At 43.9% G+C, this 16,384-nt stretch overlaps 2 protein-coding genes across 2 annotated transcripts in view; one reads left to right on the top strand and one right to left on the bottom strand.

Moving 5' to 3' along the window:
- CATSPERE (catsper channel auxiliary subunit epsilon) overlaps positions 1-3,835 on the bottom strand; it is a gene marked incomplete at both ends in the record, with an annotated part of 78,024 nt that extends 74,189 nt beyond the window's left edge. Inside the window, one exon of the mRNA XM_080651072.1 lies at positions 3,771-3,835. Coding sequence (XP_080507198.1) covers positions 3,771-3,835 — 65 coding nt within the window. The remainder of the gene's footprint in view (positions 1-3,770) is intronic.
- A 2,284-nt stretch (positions 3,836-6,119) lies between these two features.
- ADSS2 (adenylosuccinate synthase 2) overlaps positions 6,120-16,384 on the top strand; it is a 35,399-nt gene continuing 25,134 nt past the window's right edge. The window contains exon 1 of the mRNA XM_080651218.1: positions 6,120-6,428. Within this exon, the coding sequence (XP_080507344.1) occupies positions 6,246-6,428 (183 nt within the window). The 5' untranslated portion in view covers positions 6,120-6,245. The remainder of the gene's footprint in view (positions 6,429-16,384) is intronic.

The following is a 16,384-nucleotide window of genomic DNA, read 5'->3' as shown; positions in this document are numbered from 1 at the left end:
GCTGTCCCCTGGTGGTCAGCGCACGTCATAGCGAGTGATTGAATTTCTGGTCGGTGGAACTCCTGAGGGGACACTTTGCATATTAGGCTTTTATATATATAGATATAGAAGATATTTTTATTGATTTCAGAGAGGAAGGGAGAGGGAGAGATAGAAATACGATGAGAGAGAATCATCGATCAGCTGCCTCCCGCATGCCCCCTACTGGGGATCCAGCCTGCAACCCAGGCATGTACCCTTGACTGGAATGGAACACGGGACCCTTCAGTCCGCAGGCTGATGCTCTAACCACTGAGCAAAACCAGGTAGGGCTGTTTTTGTTTTAGGATAAAAACTGTTAAGAATATTGGCTGTATTTCCTTCACTTATAAACAGCTTTAAGAAAATGAATAAAGATTTAAAACCCATAAAATAGTATTGCTTGTTTGAAACACTGAAGAGCAAATTTCTTTGAGTCCTTGTTCATTTTCATTTCTTTCTATTATTTAGGGTCCTTGAATCTATCTAAAGCAGCATTGTCCAACATAAATATAATGCAAGCCACTTACGTAATTTAAAAATTTCTAGTGGCCACATTAAAAAAGCAAGAAGAGACAAGTGAAATTGATTTTTTAATTTTAATTTTATTTTTTAATTTGAAAAATCCTCACCTGAGGAATTTTCCCATTGATTTTTCAGAGAGAGTGGAAGAGACAGGAAAAGACAGAGGGAAATACCTATGTGAGAGAAACACATCGATTGGTTGCCTCCTGCGTGCACCCCAACCAGGGCCTGGGCTTGGGAGAAGCCTGCAACCGAGGTATGTGCCCTTGACCAAAATGGAACCCGGGACCCTTCAGTTCGTAGGCCGACGCTCTATCCACTGAGCCCAACTGGCTAGGGCAGTGGTCGGCAAACTCACTAGTCAAAAGAGCCAAATATCAACAGTACAAGATTGAAATTTCTTTTGAGAGCCAAATTTTTTAAACTTAAACTTCTTCTAACGCCACTTCTTCAAAATAGACTTGCCCAGGCCGTGGTATTTTGTGGAAGAGCCACACTCAAGGGGCCAAAGAGCTGCATGTGGCTCGTAAGCCGCGGTTTGCCGACCACTGGGCTAGGGCAAGTGAAATTTATTTTAATATATTTTATTCAACATATAATCAATATAAAACAATTATTAATGAGATATTTTACATTTTTTTGTTACAGTCTTTGAAATCAAGTGTATATGTATTACACTTACAAAAGCCATATTTCAACTTTTCAAAAGTCACATGTGGCTAGTGGCTCCCATAAAACATTCTTTTTTTAAAATTTAAATTTCAGTATACTTTTAATATTATTTTGTATTCAGCTGTACAGCATAGCGGTTAGACAATCCTGTACAAAGTGCTCCCCCTGGTATTTCCCGTGCCCATTTGGCACCATACATCCTCATCACAATACGATGGACTCTATTCCCTGCTGTACTTTACATCCTGTGACTACTTTGTAACTGCCATTCTGTACTTCTTGATCCCTTCCCCCCTCCCCTCCAGACCCCAATCTCCCTCCCCTAGGGTAACCACCAGTCTGTCTCTTTATCTATGAGTCTGTTTCAATTTTGTTTGTTCATTTATTTTTAGATTCCACATGTAAGTGAAATCATATGGTATTTGGCCCTAGCCAGTTTGGTTCAGTGGATAGAGCATCGGCCTGCAGACTGAAGGGTCCTGGGTTTGATTTCGGTCAAGGGCACATGCCCAGGTTGTGGGCTCCATCCCTAGCTGGGGGCGTGCAGGAGGCAGCCGATCAATGATTCTCTCTCATCATTGATGTTTCTATCTCTCCCTCTCCTTTCCTCTCTGAAATCAATAAAAATACATTAAAAAATCATATGGTATTTGTCTTTCCCTGGCTGACTTATTTCACTTTGCATAATACCCTCTAGGTCAGTGGTTGGCAAACTGTGGCTCATGAGCCAAATGCGGCTCTTTGTCCCCTTGAGTGTGGCTCTTCCACAAAATACCATGGCCTGGGCGAGTCTATTTTGAAGAAGTGGCGTTAGAAGAAGTTTAAGTTTAAAAAATTTGGCTCTCAAAAGAAATTTCAATCATTGTACTGTTGATATTTGGCTCTGTTGACTAATGAGTTTGGCGACCACTGCTCTAGGTCAAGCATGTCAAACTCAAGGCCTGCGGCCCACAATGACTATTTTTGTGGCCCAGCCAATATAATGGTATATAAGAAACGTTTAAATAAAAATTTCGTAACTTGCGAAACTGGTTTGGCTCAGTGGTAGAGCTTTGGCCCGCGGACTGAAAGGTCCCAGGTTCGATTCCGGTCAAGGGCATGTGCCTTGGTTGCGGGCATGTCCCCAGTGGGGGGTGTGCAGGAGGCAGCTGATCGATGTTTCTAACTCTCTATCCCTCTCCCTTCCTCTGTAAAAAATCAATAAAATATATTTTAAAAAAATTTCGTAATTTTTACAATATCCTGTTATATATCATTATTAATGACAGAGTACAATGTTCGCTTATGACTGATTACTATAATCCTGTTGTTTCATTCATTTCCCTTACTGGCCTTCCACGCAGGCGCACCATTTCTCTCCACTAATACCAGCAGCGAATATTTAGCAGCCGATGGCCACATCTTTAGTCTTGTACTGACTTTTTTGGTGTGAGCAACAGGAAATATTTCACTTTCGGAGAACAAGAAAAATAGGTTTATTTGCTTTACACTTATTAATTTGTGCAGTTATTCAGTGTCTGGTAAGTTAATGTTCAAGAAAAAATATTAATCTTTATTAAAATGTTATATTATTTTGTTAAATGATGACTCATTTATTTCGGCCTTTTGTATTCAGCATGTCTCTATCGAAATAAACCTACGTTTCTATGAAAATGGAAGCTTTTGTTTTTTGCGGCCCACGTACACTTAGACCTTATTTGGCCGTGTCAGCCTTTGAGTTGGACATGCTTGCTCTAGGTCCATCCGTGCTGTTGTAAACGGTAAGATTCCATTTTTCATGGCCGAGTACTATCCACAGTATGCATGTGCCACAGCTTTTTACCCACCCCAGGAGAGAGGTTTTTCTCATCTTTTCATAGGGAAGGAAAAGAAGGCTTTCACCCCTTTTGCTTTCTCATGACTTCACTGACCTTTCCGATGGCCTCTCTTATTATCTGACCCCCGCCCCGCCCCGCCTCCCTGTGTCCAGTGAGATGCCTGGGTCCCTTCCCTCTGAAACCTCTGTATGGTTTGGGTGATGGTTGGTATTCTTACACTTTTAACGTTGGAGAGCAATAATTACTGTGAGAGCAAAACCTCCATTAAACAGAATATTCGCAGGGTGTGCTTTTTTTCTGGTTAACCCCCCTTATTTTAACCTGTGTTGAAAACCTTCCTAGGATATTTTAATACACTTCATTCAACCACCAGTGACCTAGTTATCCTAGTGAAGTGCCTCCCCCGCCCCCCCATCCCTCAGCCCCAATCGCTGGTGGCCATTTTTGGCTTCTCCTTTGCTCCTCTCCTCACGGGCAAAAGCAGTTTCAGGATTCCAAGGTGTCAGCGACGTGAAGTTACCACGACTCCACGGCAGCCAAGTCCCCACAGCGTCCCCTCATTTTGCGCCTCCAGGTACTGAAGACGTCCGGAAGGGGCGGCGGGGCGCTGGTACTGGGGGGTTCGGGAGCTGGGGCCCGGACGGTGGTCTGCGCGGGCGGGTGGCCGGGGACTCTGAGGCGCTGGGATGGGGACCCCTGCTAGGCCCCGGGAGCCCCGTCCTCCCCTGGCGCCTCTACCTCCACAGAGCCGAGCCGCAGCAGCTCAGACAGGACAGCAGCACCACCACTCCCCCGGCGGACATGGCGCCCGGATGCTCCGCGCAACCGCGCCGCCTCGCGGGTCCCGCCCGCCCACCGGCAAGTGCGCGTGCGCGTCAACGACCCGGCGCCTGCAGGGGGTGCTTCAGTGGAAAATTTAAACCAGGGTGGGTAGAGGTTGGGAGGAGGAGGGGGAAGGGGCAGGAACTGGGAGGTATCTGTCATACTATCAACAAGAACAAATAAAATAAAACCTAAGCCAGGTTTTAGGAAAGGCAGAGCCAGCCACGCTTTTTTGGAGTGGAACAGCAAAACCACTTCGGAAAACGCGAGGTGAATGGAGATAAAACTTTCCAGTTAGTGCATCTTTTAGACCCCGTCTTCCTTGACTGTATTAAGCACTGCAATAACAAACACGCACCTGGCAGTGCATAACAGGTGCAGGCACTCTATAAATGACTTTTAAATTGAACAGAAATGAGCAGTAACAGGTGCTTATTGAGCACCTGCTGTATGCCCGACGCTGTCTCGTGCACTTGAATAAAAAATAAATAAAAAATAGAGCGTTCTGGTTTACAAAGGGGCTTGTAATCTTGTGGTAAAAACAAGATAAACACCAAAATTTATCACGCAATAGTATAATTCACCTGTTTACTTGTCGGTAGATCAAATAATCTGCATCCTGAAGGGCTGCAATTGTATCTTTATTCCTCCTTACGTCATCAGAGCCTCAAACCAGAGCAACTGTGGCCTTGAAACACTAACTTAACTTATTGCAGGCTATCAGTGTTTACTGACTTAATGAATCTTTGAATAAAAATTATAAAATATGCTCTTGGAACCATTAGAGAACATGATTGCATAGATATGATTTGGGACACACACACACACACACACACATAATCTTTTTTTATTTTTATTTGGGAGACACTACATTTAATGTGATTCTATGCACACCTTTTTCCCAAAGCAACGTTATTTATTTATTTATAAATATCTTTTTATTGATTTCAGAGAGGGTTAGGGAGAGAGAGATAGAAACATAAATGATGAGAAAGAATCATTGATCAGCTGCCTCCTGCATGCCCCACACTGAGGATCATTGAGCCCGCAACCCAGGCATGTGTCCTAACCAGGAATCAAACCCTGACCTCCTGGTTCATAGGTCGATGCTCAACCACTGAGCCACGCCTGCTGGGCCCAAGCAACTTTATATCAGAATTCTATGTCATAGTTAATTTGTGTTGCAGGTGGAAGATACTCCGCAGGAGATATACTCTGTAATCTAGGGACACCTGAAACACTAATAGGAGTGGAATATACACAAAAGGGCTGGGCTGTGGACTCAGGCTGCTTAGATAGCAATTAAGCCCTCAGTAGAACAAGTTAACTTTTAAATCCTGTAAAATAAGGATAAGATAGTATTATCTATCTCGTATGGTTGTGGGAATTAAAAGAGCTAAGTGCATCATAGTATCTGGCATATACTAGCTGACATCGGTAATACACTCCTCCTCCCTGAGCCTGTGTTACTAAAGTGTAAATGAGAAGGGCTAGGACTCTAGTCGATCCCCAGATTTTCAGGTCTAACATTCTCTGTCTTATTGCTTTACTTTTGAGTTGGCCCCCTGTTCCCATCTCTGTTCTTACCCCTACTCCTTAATTTCCAATTCGAAACCTATACTTTCCCATTCCACCCTATGTGTATTATGAAATTCCGCCCTTTTTGTTTTGCACACCATCTCATCCCTTAATAAAAACAAGTCATTAAAAAATAATTTTTTCCCCTCACTGTGCAACGCGCTTCAGTGCCTGCCGCCTACGGACAGAAGCCAGGCAATGGTTCAGGGCCACAGTTGCTCTGGCATGAGGCACAAACCCATGAATTAAAAAATAATTTTAAATTGAACGTTTTCAGAGACTGAAACCTACATATGGCAGACACTCTGGTACCAGAATACATACTTCACTTCAGCTCAGAGCGTTGCATGCCGGGAGTTGTAGTCCGACGCTGGGGCACGCACCTCCGTGCTCTCCAGTTTGAAAAGCGGGAGACAGGGAGGGTAGGCGGGGCGTTGAGGCTGGCGCGCGCTCTAAGCCCCGCCCCTGCCGCTTCCGTCCTCGGGTTTGCGGGGGGGAATGGCGCGCCCGGCCCTGAAAGGGGCGTGGCTTCGGTTCCGGGTGGCGGCGGTTGCGGCCACCAGGGCCTCTCCCTCCAGGCGGAGCTGCCGCAGCCGGCCTGAGCGGAGCAGTCATGGTCCCGCCTTGAGCAGGCCGCTGCAGGGAGCGGGGTGGGGCCCGGCTGGAGGGGGCGGCCCGGCGGGGGCGGGGCCGGGGCGGGGCCGCCGCTGGCTGCTGCTTCCTCTGCATGTGGCTCCGGGCTGCAGAGCAGTTCCGTTCGCGCACTCCCTGCTGTCCGCCTCTCCCCCGGGCTCTCCTCGCGTCGCTGGAGCCATGGCGTTGGCTGAGACCCACCCGGCAGCATCCTCCCTGCCCAACGGCGACTGCGGCCGCCCCAGGGCGCGGCCCGGAGGGAACCGGGTGACGGTGGTGCTCGGCGCGCAGTGGGGCGACGAAGGCAAAGGGAAGGTGGTGGATCTGCTGGCACAGGACGCGGACATCGTGTGCCGCTGCCAGGTGAGGCGACCGGGCTCCGACGGGAAGCCGGGCCCGGGAGGTCGGGCCCAGAACCTGGGTCCTCTCTCCAAAACCAGGTGTCACCTTGAGCTTCCCTCCTCTTGCTGTGAGCTGCGGCGACCTGGAGAAATGGCGGGAGGTCAGAGACCCCTGACCTGGGGGTCTTGGGTTGCGGGGTTGGGGTGGCTCTGGAGGAAAATGCCGGGAGCCTTAGAGAGATGCGCGATGCCAGGCGGGGTAGCAGGTTTCGGTCTGGGGACCAGTTCTCAGCCCAGGACTGGGGCCGGCGCGGGGATGGATGCGGGGCGAGTTTGAGGAGCTACCGCCCGAGGCCTGCTCCTGACTCCCGGCGGAGGAACTGGCCGGCATCCTCCTTCCCATCACCCACCCACCCACTCGGGAATCAGGTGGGAGTGGATTGTTCCGAAACGCCCCGAAATCCAGACTCACCGTGCCCCCCACCTGCAGGCCCGGAGCTAGCAGATCTTGGCCTCTCCCGTCCACTTTGTTGACATGAGAACCGCCGCGGGGCTGTGGACTGGGTAATGGCCCCGTTGTTTGGCTCCGTACTCGGTATGTTAATATAAAGGGGAGATTATTTTCACTTGTTGGTCCCTGAGTACGGAATCCCAGTTCTTTTACGAGTGACGCAAGGAAATACAGGATGTCAGAGCTGGTATTTAGAAATATTTACATTGTTACACTGACATTGAAAGTGAACTTTGGGGAAATAGAATGGTAATAATGTACTTCCTACTGAGAGACACGTGGTTTTCAGTGTAAGCTTTCTTCCTATTTGTCGTTTGCTTCGAAGCAGCCTAGAGGCTAGGGCTAGGCCGTTGTAAAGGCTCCTTGATTACTATTACCCATTTCACAATTCGGGAGAGTTGAGCAATAGCCCGTTTCAAAACAAATTGTAATGTAATGTTTGAAGTCTGTTTCGTTCGCAGAATATTTCTTCTTCATGAACATACATGGCACAGTATGATGATGCCATGTTGTATATGTTCTGACAAGTTAGTAGGCCCCCGTCCATGATTGGAAGCTCTCCACCTAAAATTGAATAAATATTATTCGAGCATGCAGAAACAAGGAAATAAAAAGCTAAATACAATCATTCTAACTTATCTTGTGAGTTTTGTTTTGTTTTTTTGTGTATTTTTAAAAATAAGTATTTTTATGGATTTCAGATAGGAAGGGAGAGAGAGATAGAAACATCAATGATGAGAGGGAATCATTGATTGGCTGCCTCCTGCATGCCCCCTACTGGGGATCCAGCCTGCAACCCGGGGAATCGAACCTGGGTCCCTTTAGTCTGCAGGCTGACACTCTATCCCCTGAGCCAAACCAGCTAGGGCTGTTTGTGTTGGTTTTTTTTTTTTTTTTTTTTTTTTTTTTGCATGCAGAAATCCACCCTGGCCATTCCTCAGCTAAGATAGTTGCCCAACTGGCTCTTAGTATTCTCCCTAGCACCACCATCACCTCTCCCTCCATTCTCCTCCAGCCCTCTGGGAACACACCTACCTTCTTACTGACACTCCTGAAGGTGTTGGCAGTGAACTGCTGCCTCACACTGCCTTGGAGTTGCTCCAGGAGCCCAGCCTTCGCTTCCTTTTGTCTTCAGACCAGATCTGTTGGGGAAGAAGTATGGGAATACATACCTTGCTGGGTAGAAAGAGGGAGCCCAGGGCCTTTTTGCTCCTGCACTCAATCCTGGCAATCTCCTATCTGGGAATAGTTGTGCTCAGGTTGAGCTACATTATGTAGCCGGAAAGAAGGTTTTGGGAGTGGTATCATTATAACATTGATTAGAGAAGATCTCCAAGTTTAATAGTAGCATTACAAACTAGATGGGTCCTGGTAAGGTCTGGAGGGAAGTGAGGGAAGTGAGTGACAAGGAGCCAAGTGTGGCTTCCAATGTGAGCTGCAGATCGAGGAAAAACAGGTGAGCAGACTTGTTAGGCAGGCTTGCCTCAGTTGTAAACCTTTGACTTACTACCTTCCTTCTATAATTCTCAACTCTTTATATTCTTTTTTTAAAAATATATTTTATTGATTTTTTATAGAGAGGAAGGGAGAGGGATAGAGAGTTAGAAACATCGATGAGAGAGAAACATCCATCAGCTGCCTCCTGCACACCTCCCACTGGGGATGTGCCCGCAACCAAGGTACATGCCCTTGACTGGAATCGAACCCGGGACCCTTCAGTCTACAGGCCGACGCTCTATCCACTGAGCCAAACCGGTTAGGGCTCAACTTTTTATATTTTTACAGTGTCTTTTAAGAGCTCATATTTTGAGCTTGGATTGCCTTGTTTGATGATTCAAGTTTTGTGGATTGTTGAAAATATGTACTTTGTTAGAATTTAATGTTTTTTTGTGTGATATTCATCCCATAAACTCAAATTTTGTACAGATTGTTTCTTCAGAAGAGGCATGTACATAATGTATCCATGTCTCAACAATGGAGCCATCAAATAAGGAATTTCTTTCAGTATAAAATACAGTTTGTAAAAGAAGAACTGGCCCAGCCAGTGTGGCTCAGTGGTTGAGCATTGATCTGTGAACCAGGTCATGGTTCAATTCCCAGTCAGGGCACATGCCTGGGTTGGGGGCTCCATCCCTAGTGGCGGGGTATGCAGGAGGCAGCCCGTTGGTCAGTGATTCTCATCGTTGATGTTTTTTATCTCTCTCTCCTTTTCTGAAATCAATAAAAATATATTTAAAAAAAACTATGTTTTTCTTTTTGTTAAGAATAGATGTAAAGCCAGTGGCATTTTTATCACCATAGCACTTAAGGCCTGTATTTCAGATGCAGGATTTATAAGGAATTGTTTATAACTTGGTAGATACTCTTGATATATGCACCCCTATGTTCATTGCAGCGTTACGCACAGTGGCCAGGTGTCCTTCAATAGTGTTTGGATAAAGAAGATGTGGTCCATCTATACTGTGGAATACTACTCAGCCATAAGAAAAGATGACATACTTCCATTTGTGACAACATGATGGACCTTGAGAATATTATGCTAAGTGAAATAAGTCAGAAAAAGCTAAGAACCATATGATTTCACTCAAATGTGGGACATCAAACTGAAACTCATAGGCAGACAGACAACAGCATGGTGATGACCGAGGAGAAGGGGTGGGGAGGTGGTCAAGGGGGCCAAATACTAGTATATGGTGACAAGATGATTTGACTTTGGGGGGTAGGGGAAAAAGCTGAAAAGGGCAGGGATTGTGTCCACATGGAGCTTACAGTCTAGTGCAGCGGTTGCCAACCGGTGGTCCCTGAGGTCTGAAAGGTCGGCGACCGCTGGTCTAGTGGACAACTTCCGGAAACCAGTATTGCCAGGGTGGGGATGGAGAAGGCTGCTACTACAGGGTTTTCCAAAGGGTCAAAGTAAGGGAATAGGACGGCTTCTTTCTGGTGGCACAAAAGTAGTTTTGTTAGGAAGCTTATTACCGCTGCTCCACCGAAGTAGACTATACCCTAATTCCTTCATGTTGTTGTGTAGAAACCACAGAGAAAATTTTAACTATTGTAGTTCATACCACGCCTTAAGCAAGGGCTTGTTTATTGTTCTTGGAGAAAGCAAGCTTCGTAGTCCTGGATACGTCATGTCCTGGACAGACATGACGTTGCCTGTGATGAGGATCAGCCGGAACATTTTTCCCTTTGTGTTTCCCCCCAGGGCTAAAAAGTTAATATAAAGGGAAAATATTAACTAAAATTAATTATAAAGGGACAGTGTATCCTGTCACTTGGTTATATAAAAAAGCTTGCCATAAACAAACACTCAATGGAAAAACTGTTAATTTGTAGCTAGAGGCTAGTAGGCTGAAGGCTCTGAAACCAGCTATTAATAGATGGTAAAGGAGTAGAAAAGACATACCAGCAGCAAACAGACTTTCTCCTGGAAATACGCAGAACAATTGAAAAAGAGAACAACGTAAGTGTTATTGAGTGCCTTGACTGGCTACAGCTAAAATGACTTTCCCAAACCCCTGCCCATTATTTTGAAGATGGTAGAGAGTTAGCATTTAAGGAAAACCATTCTTCCAGGTTTATAATTGCTATTTCTGTGTCTCCTATCAGGCTTGCCTTTTATACACATAGTTTATAGTATTTCCCAAGTACATAAGGGTATACCAGTTGTTGTTTTTGTATACTTGGTTAAAACTTGCTTTCTTGGATTACTGTGCCTTCCCTACTAGGATGTAGTTTTCTCAAAAAGAAGATTTGTTTCCTGTTTGTTTTCTTCCAGGGCACCCAGTACTGTGTGAGGCAGAGATGAAGTAAACACTCAACATTTGTTGGGTGACTGGATCACCCCAATCATTAGTTTCATCCTGTCCTGTAAATTATTTTAACACTCCCTGGACAATCTCACTGACTATTAGAATGAATGAATTTAAGCTGGAATCACCAGCATTTTTTGGATGAACTTAGTATTTGAACAAGTATTTTTTACATGGTACCATTATGTTCAAAGGCTTTAATAGTTTATATTAAAGTCTTCTCTCTTGTATCAATGAGAAAATAGGTAACTGATACTTCTTTTTAGAGTATTTTTCTCAGCGTATACCAGTTGAATGCCGTGCAATTCTAGTAAATAGTTTTTCTCTGCTGAGGGCAGAAGACCTTCAAGTTTGGTCAATGTGGATGTTCTAAGTTGTTTGCTATTTAAGCCTATTTTAATATACCATTATCTCTACTTAAAAAAAATAAAAAACAAACAAACACGTATCTTTATTGATTTCAGAGAGGAAGGGAGAGGGAGCGAGAGATAGAAACATCAATGATGAGAGAGAATCACTGATTGGCTGCCTCCTACTGGGGATCAAGCCCGCAACCCAGGCATGTGCCCTTGACTAGAATTGAACCTGGGACCCTTCAGTCCACAGGCTAAAGCTCTAGCCACTGAGCCAAACCGGCTAGGGCCATTTCTACTTTTAAGACATAAAATTTTAAATTGTATGGGATCATCTCAGTGGTGTCTAACCAATATTGTTTGTTTTTTAAATTTTGGTGGGAATGGGTGGGTTACTTGGATAGTTTCAAGTATCTCTAGGAAAAAGTGTTGCCTAGAATAAATCTAGAATGAACTGGTAAACTGATAGAGACTTAATAGCTTACTCACTGTAACTGGATACAAGGGTAGTTGTATTACCCTTTGGGGACTATGTCAGATTTTGACACTAAATATTACAGCGGATGTAGTGCAAACACTAAATATCAGTGTGGATTGTTAGAATTTATCAATGGGAAAAGGGACATTGAGGTATTCAGTATTGCCTGGTTAAGACAATTGAAAAGAACAGCAAATGGAGGACAGTTCCCATGCCTACGCTGGCTCCAAGATGGGATGGTACTTTACAGTGAACCAACCTTTAATTATATTTAATTCAGTGTGATACAATTCTTCTTTCAAAATTTTTAAAGTGGGGTTTTTGTCGCTTATCAAACTTTTAAAAACCTTTTTAAAGGAAGGATTTTATTTGTGAGAGAAAACTTTTTTGATTGACACTTATATTCATAAATGGAACGAGTAGGTGAGTTTTTATCAAGCATTTACAAAATTGCATGGCATCATTGGTTTAGGCAGTTTTTGGTTGTATGTCTGATCTGGTTGTATGTCTGATCCTCCTACCCATGACCTTGATCATCTCTGACCCTCGTTCAGTAAGTGTTTAAATCCAGTTTGGAACCTAGAGTCTCAAGCTTCTTAATTAGGATCTTAAGATGCCTCTTTCCACTCTCCTTGTGAGAAATGGTTTTATAATGGTAATTTAAGGCACAGAATACAGGTACCTGAGAATTTTACCACGTGTGACATTACCTGTGTGTGTAACTGTAAGGTGATAAGCCATTAAAAGATAATGAGCAGTGCACTTGGATGTCTCTGCTGAAAAGAACTTCAGATACCCTGTGTGTGTTTCCTCTCTGGTGTGTCTGGTTACTGTTGAATAGTTTAATTTGATCAACTTACTGGTAGTAACTTAACCTGCTCTACTTTGAAATGAAAAGCTAATTGCAATTATATGAATGTTTTCACAAAGGAGAAGTCATCCCTAGAATTACTTTGTTGCTGTGGGTTGACAAGTGTTTTAGCTTTGGCAACAGTGACATGTTTAATCTGAAAGAGACACAGGTCTTACAGTTTTTGCTAAGAAAGCAGCACAGTGACTCAAAAGATGGTGGGTTCCCTGGAAGCTTGAAGACTAGGCAAGAATAGGACCCTTCTTTTGGTTGCTGGAATAGTTCAAAGGCTTGGGGTTGGAGGCATTGCTGCTCTCTCTTATGATCCATAGTGGATTGTAGGACACATCTGACTTCTTTTTTTATGTCCACTATTGGATATATATATATATATTAGAGGCCCAATGCACGAAATTCGTGCAAGAGTAGGCCTTCCTTCCCCCCAGCAGGCACCTGGGACCAGTCTTCCCTCGCAGCCCTGACTTCATCCCGAAGGTCATCTGGAAGGACGTCCGGTCTAATTAGCATATTACGCTTTTATTATTATAGATATATATTTTATAGTATATGTGCTGCCGAAGCAAGTACCAACATTGGATATATTTTATTGCCCTATTGGATTGCATGTTCCTTTTAAAAAAAAAAATTCTTTCAATTTTATTTTGTATTGGTTTCAGGTGTACAGCTTAGTAGTTAGATAATTGTATACATTACATAGTGTTACCCTTGATATTTCTAGTATTCCAACTGGCACCAGACATAGTTATTGCAGTATTGTTGACTGTGTTTCCTATGTTTTACGTACATCCCCATGACTATTTTGTAACTACCAATTTGTGTTTCTTAATTCCTTCACCTCTTTCAGCCAGTCCCCCAACCCCCTCTCCTCTGGCAACTACCAGTTCCCTCTCTGTGTCTATGAATCTGTTTCAATTTTCTTTGTTCATTTTGTTCTTTAGATTCCACAATTTTTGGCCAAGTGATTGGCCATCTTTATGTCCTCTTTTTAAAAAAATATATATTTTTATTGATTTCAGAGAGGAAGGGAGAGGGAGAGAAACATCGATGATGAGAATCACTGATCGGCTGCCTCCTGCATGCCCCCTACTGGGGATTGAGCCCACAACCCGGGTATGTACCCTGACCGGGAATTGAACCCGGGACCCTTCAGTCCACAGGCCCATGCTCTATCCACTGAGCCAAACCGGCTAGGGCTGTGTGTCCTCTTTAGAGAAGTATCTATTCAAGTCCTCATACTATTTTTAAATTGGATTGTTTTTGTATTGAGTAGTACGAGTTCTTTTTAAATTTTTTTATATTAACTAACCCCTTATTAGATGTATCATTGGCGAATATACTCTCCTATTTTGTAGGTTTTCTTTTCATGTTGCCAATGGTTTCCTTTGCTGTGCAAAAACGTTTTAGTTTGATGTAATCCCATTTTTTTAAAAAAATATATTTTATTGATATTTTACAGAGAGGAAGGGAGAGGGATAGAGAGCTAGAAACATCGATGAGAGAGAAACATCGATAAGCTGCCTCCTGCACACCTCCCACCAGGGATGTGCCCGCAACCAATGTACATGCCCTTGACCGGAATTGAACCCGGGACCCTTCAGTCCGCAGGCCGACGCTCTATCCACTGAGCCAAACCGGTTTCGGCTGTAATCCCATTTTTTTACTTTTGTTTCCTTTGCCTGAGGAATATATCAGAAAAAATATCGCTAAGAGAAATGTCAGAGATTTTACTGCCTAAGTTTTCTTCTAGTAGTTTTATGGTTTTGAGTCTTACATTTAAGTCTTAATCCATTCTGAGCTTATTCTGTATATTGGTGTAAGGATGTAGTCTAGTTTCAGTTGTTTTTGCATGTATCTGTCCAATTTTCCCAGCACCATTTATTGACAAGAGTGTCTTTACTTCATTGCACTTTCTTGCCTCATTTGTCAAATATTAATTGACCATATAGACGTGGGTTTATTTCTGGGCTCTCTGTTCTGTTTCATTGACCTGTTTTTTATGCCAGTACCAGGCTAGAATGGACTTCTTGACTGATTTCACTTTGAGCAGCATGATCCCAGCACAGTGCCCCTGTATCCAGAGCGAAAGGAGAAGGGAAGTGCCTCTTGGCCGTGGGCGTGAGTGTTGTTAGCCCTGGACAGGGGCCTCCGCTGTTGCTGCAAAGAGACCATTGTTTCAGGCTCATAACACGTCAGGGCAGGAAGTCAGTTGGGGAGTGATTTGGGGACGAGAAAGACCTAATAGCAAACTAATTTAAGGATTAGGAGGCACTTTTGCAGACTAAGGTTATTTTATTCCCTTCCAAACCTTTTTTTTTTTTTTTTTTTTTTTAATCTCCCCTGGACCTTTGGAGCTTCTTAGTTAGAAATTTCACATAACAACACTTCTGGATCTAAACTTCTGTTCCACAGTTGGGCTTGACAACCTCTGGTCCTTTGGAGCCATCAAAAATAATTTCAAAAACACTTGTCTTCTGACTTCTGTAAGCTTCAAATCAAATGGGGAAGCAGAAGCATGCCTGGGGAGGCTGGGAACAGTACAGAAATCACCCCTGTATTCTGCAGTACCATGAGTTTTGTTCTGGACAGCATAAATGTTAAAGTTTAGAAGTTAATAATTTTTTTATGTATTTATCTTTAGTGAAAAATGTGAACTTAAAGAGCCAGCTGTCTACATACTCTGTGGAAATGAGTTTGTTTTGTCAATCATTTGGATTTTTTGTTTGCAAACAATGGAAAGAGCTGGTCTTAAGCAAAATGGGGTTTGTTTGAAAGAAGAGGATGGCTCAGCCTCAGAGTAGCCCCAGACAAAGGCTGCTCTGGGGTTAACAGTTGGGACTGGCGGCCTTTCTCTTGAGGATGTGCCCTTAGGTGACTGGCATCTCTAACTCCTAAGTGCCTTCTTCTCTCCTCAAATCAAATGCCCAAGACAGCGGAGCTGGATTGGCCCTGCTGGGGTCAGGTTTCCCTGCCGGATCTAATGGCTCGGCCAGAGGGGTGATTGGCAAAGTAGAGTACCTGACCCCAGCCGGGCCAATCCAGCTCCGCTGTCTTGGGCGTTTGATTTGAGGAGAGAAGAAGGCACTTAGGGGAAATAATGAACAACATAAACTGATGAAGAAAAACAGACCCGGAGACAGGGAAGCATTGATCAGACTGTCAAAACTCAGAGGGAAGGCAGGGGAGGGTGGGGGTAAGGGGGAGAGATCAACCAAAGGACTTGTATGCATGCATATAAGCCTAACCAGTGGTCACGGACAACAGGGGGCTGGGGGCATGCGTGGGGAGGGGTTTGGGATGGGAATGAGGACAAATATGTGATACCTTAATCAATAAAGAAATAAAAAATAAAAAAGAGTAAGGGTGGGAAGAAGGGGACTGAACCTCAGAGCCATTGAGGCCTTCCTTGTATAACAGTTAACTGAACATTTTTTGTGTTGTTTTTAAATTTAGTTAAATCATAGAAAACATAGCTTTGATTAAAAAAGTGTTTGTTAAATGCTACATGAGGGACTGGGATCATAGTGCTTTGGGAATATAGCAAAGCAGCAAGAGATAGTTACAAGTAACTATTAATATGAATATATGATTAGTACTATATCTGGGGGTTGATTCACCAAGTTTGGCTTGGGGAAATTTTGGAATGAGTAAGGAATACTGCATCTCTATTAAAAACAGAATAAAAAATACCGATCTCCTATCATTTATATAGTATTATGTGGCCAGTGCTAATTAAGGAGAATCGTTAGGCATGATTAAATGAATATATCCTTGCTACATATGCCGGTGCACACTACATAGAGTTGCCCGTGTGAGAAGCAGTTCCATCACAAATGTGGGAATGTACATGCAGTTCAGAGCAGCTGCCCTTGTAATTCTTGGTGGGCTTGTTACCTGATAATATATGTAGTCCCTTGTCAGGAGCTCCTGTGAGCGGCTCACATCAGCTCCTGTGT

Source organism: Plecotus auritus (assembly GCF_963455305.1).
Source record: "Plecotus auritus genome assembly, chromosome: 14".
In the NCBI taxonomy this organism is placed as follows: domain Eukaryota; kingdom Metazoa; phylum Chordata; class Mammalia; order Chiroptera; family Vespertilionidae; genus Plecotus; species Plecotus auritus.
The sequence above is the reverse complement of the archived record's forward strand: the minus strand, read 5'-3'. Positions and strand labels throughout refer to the sequence as shown.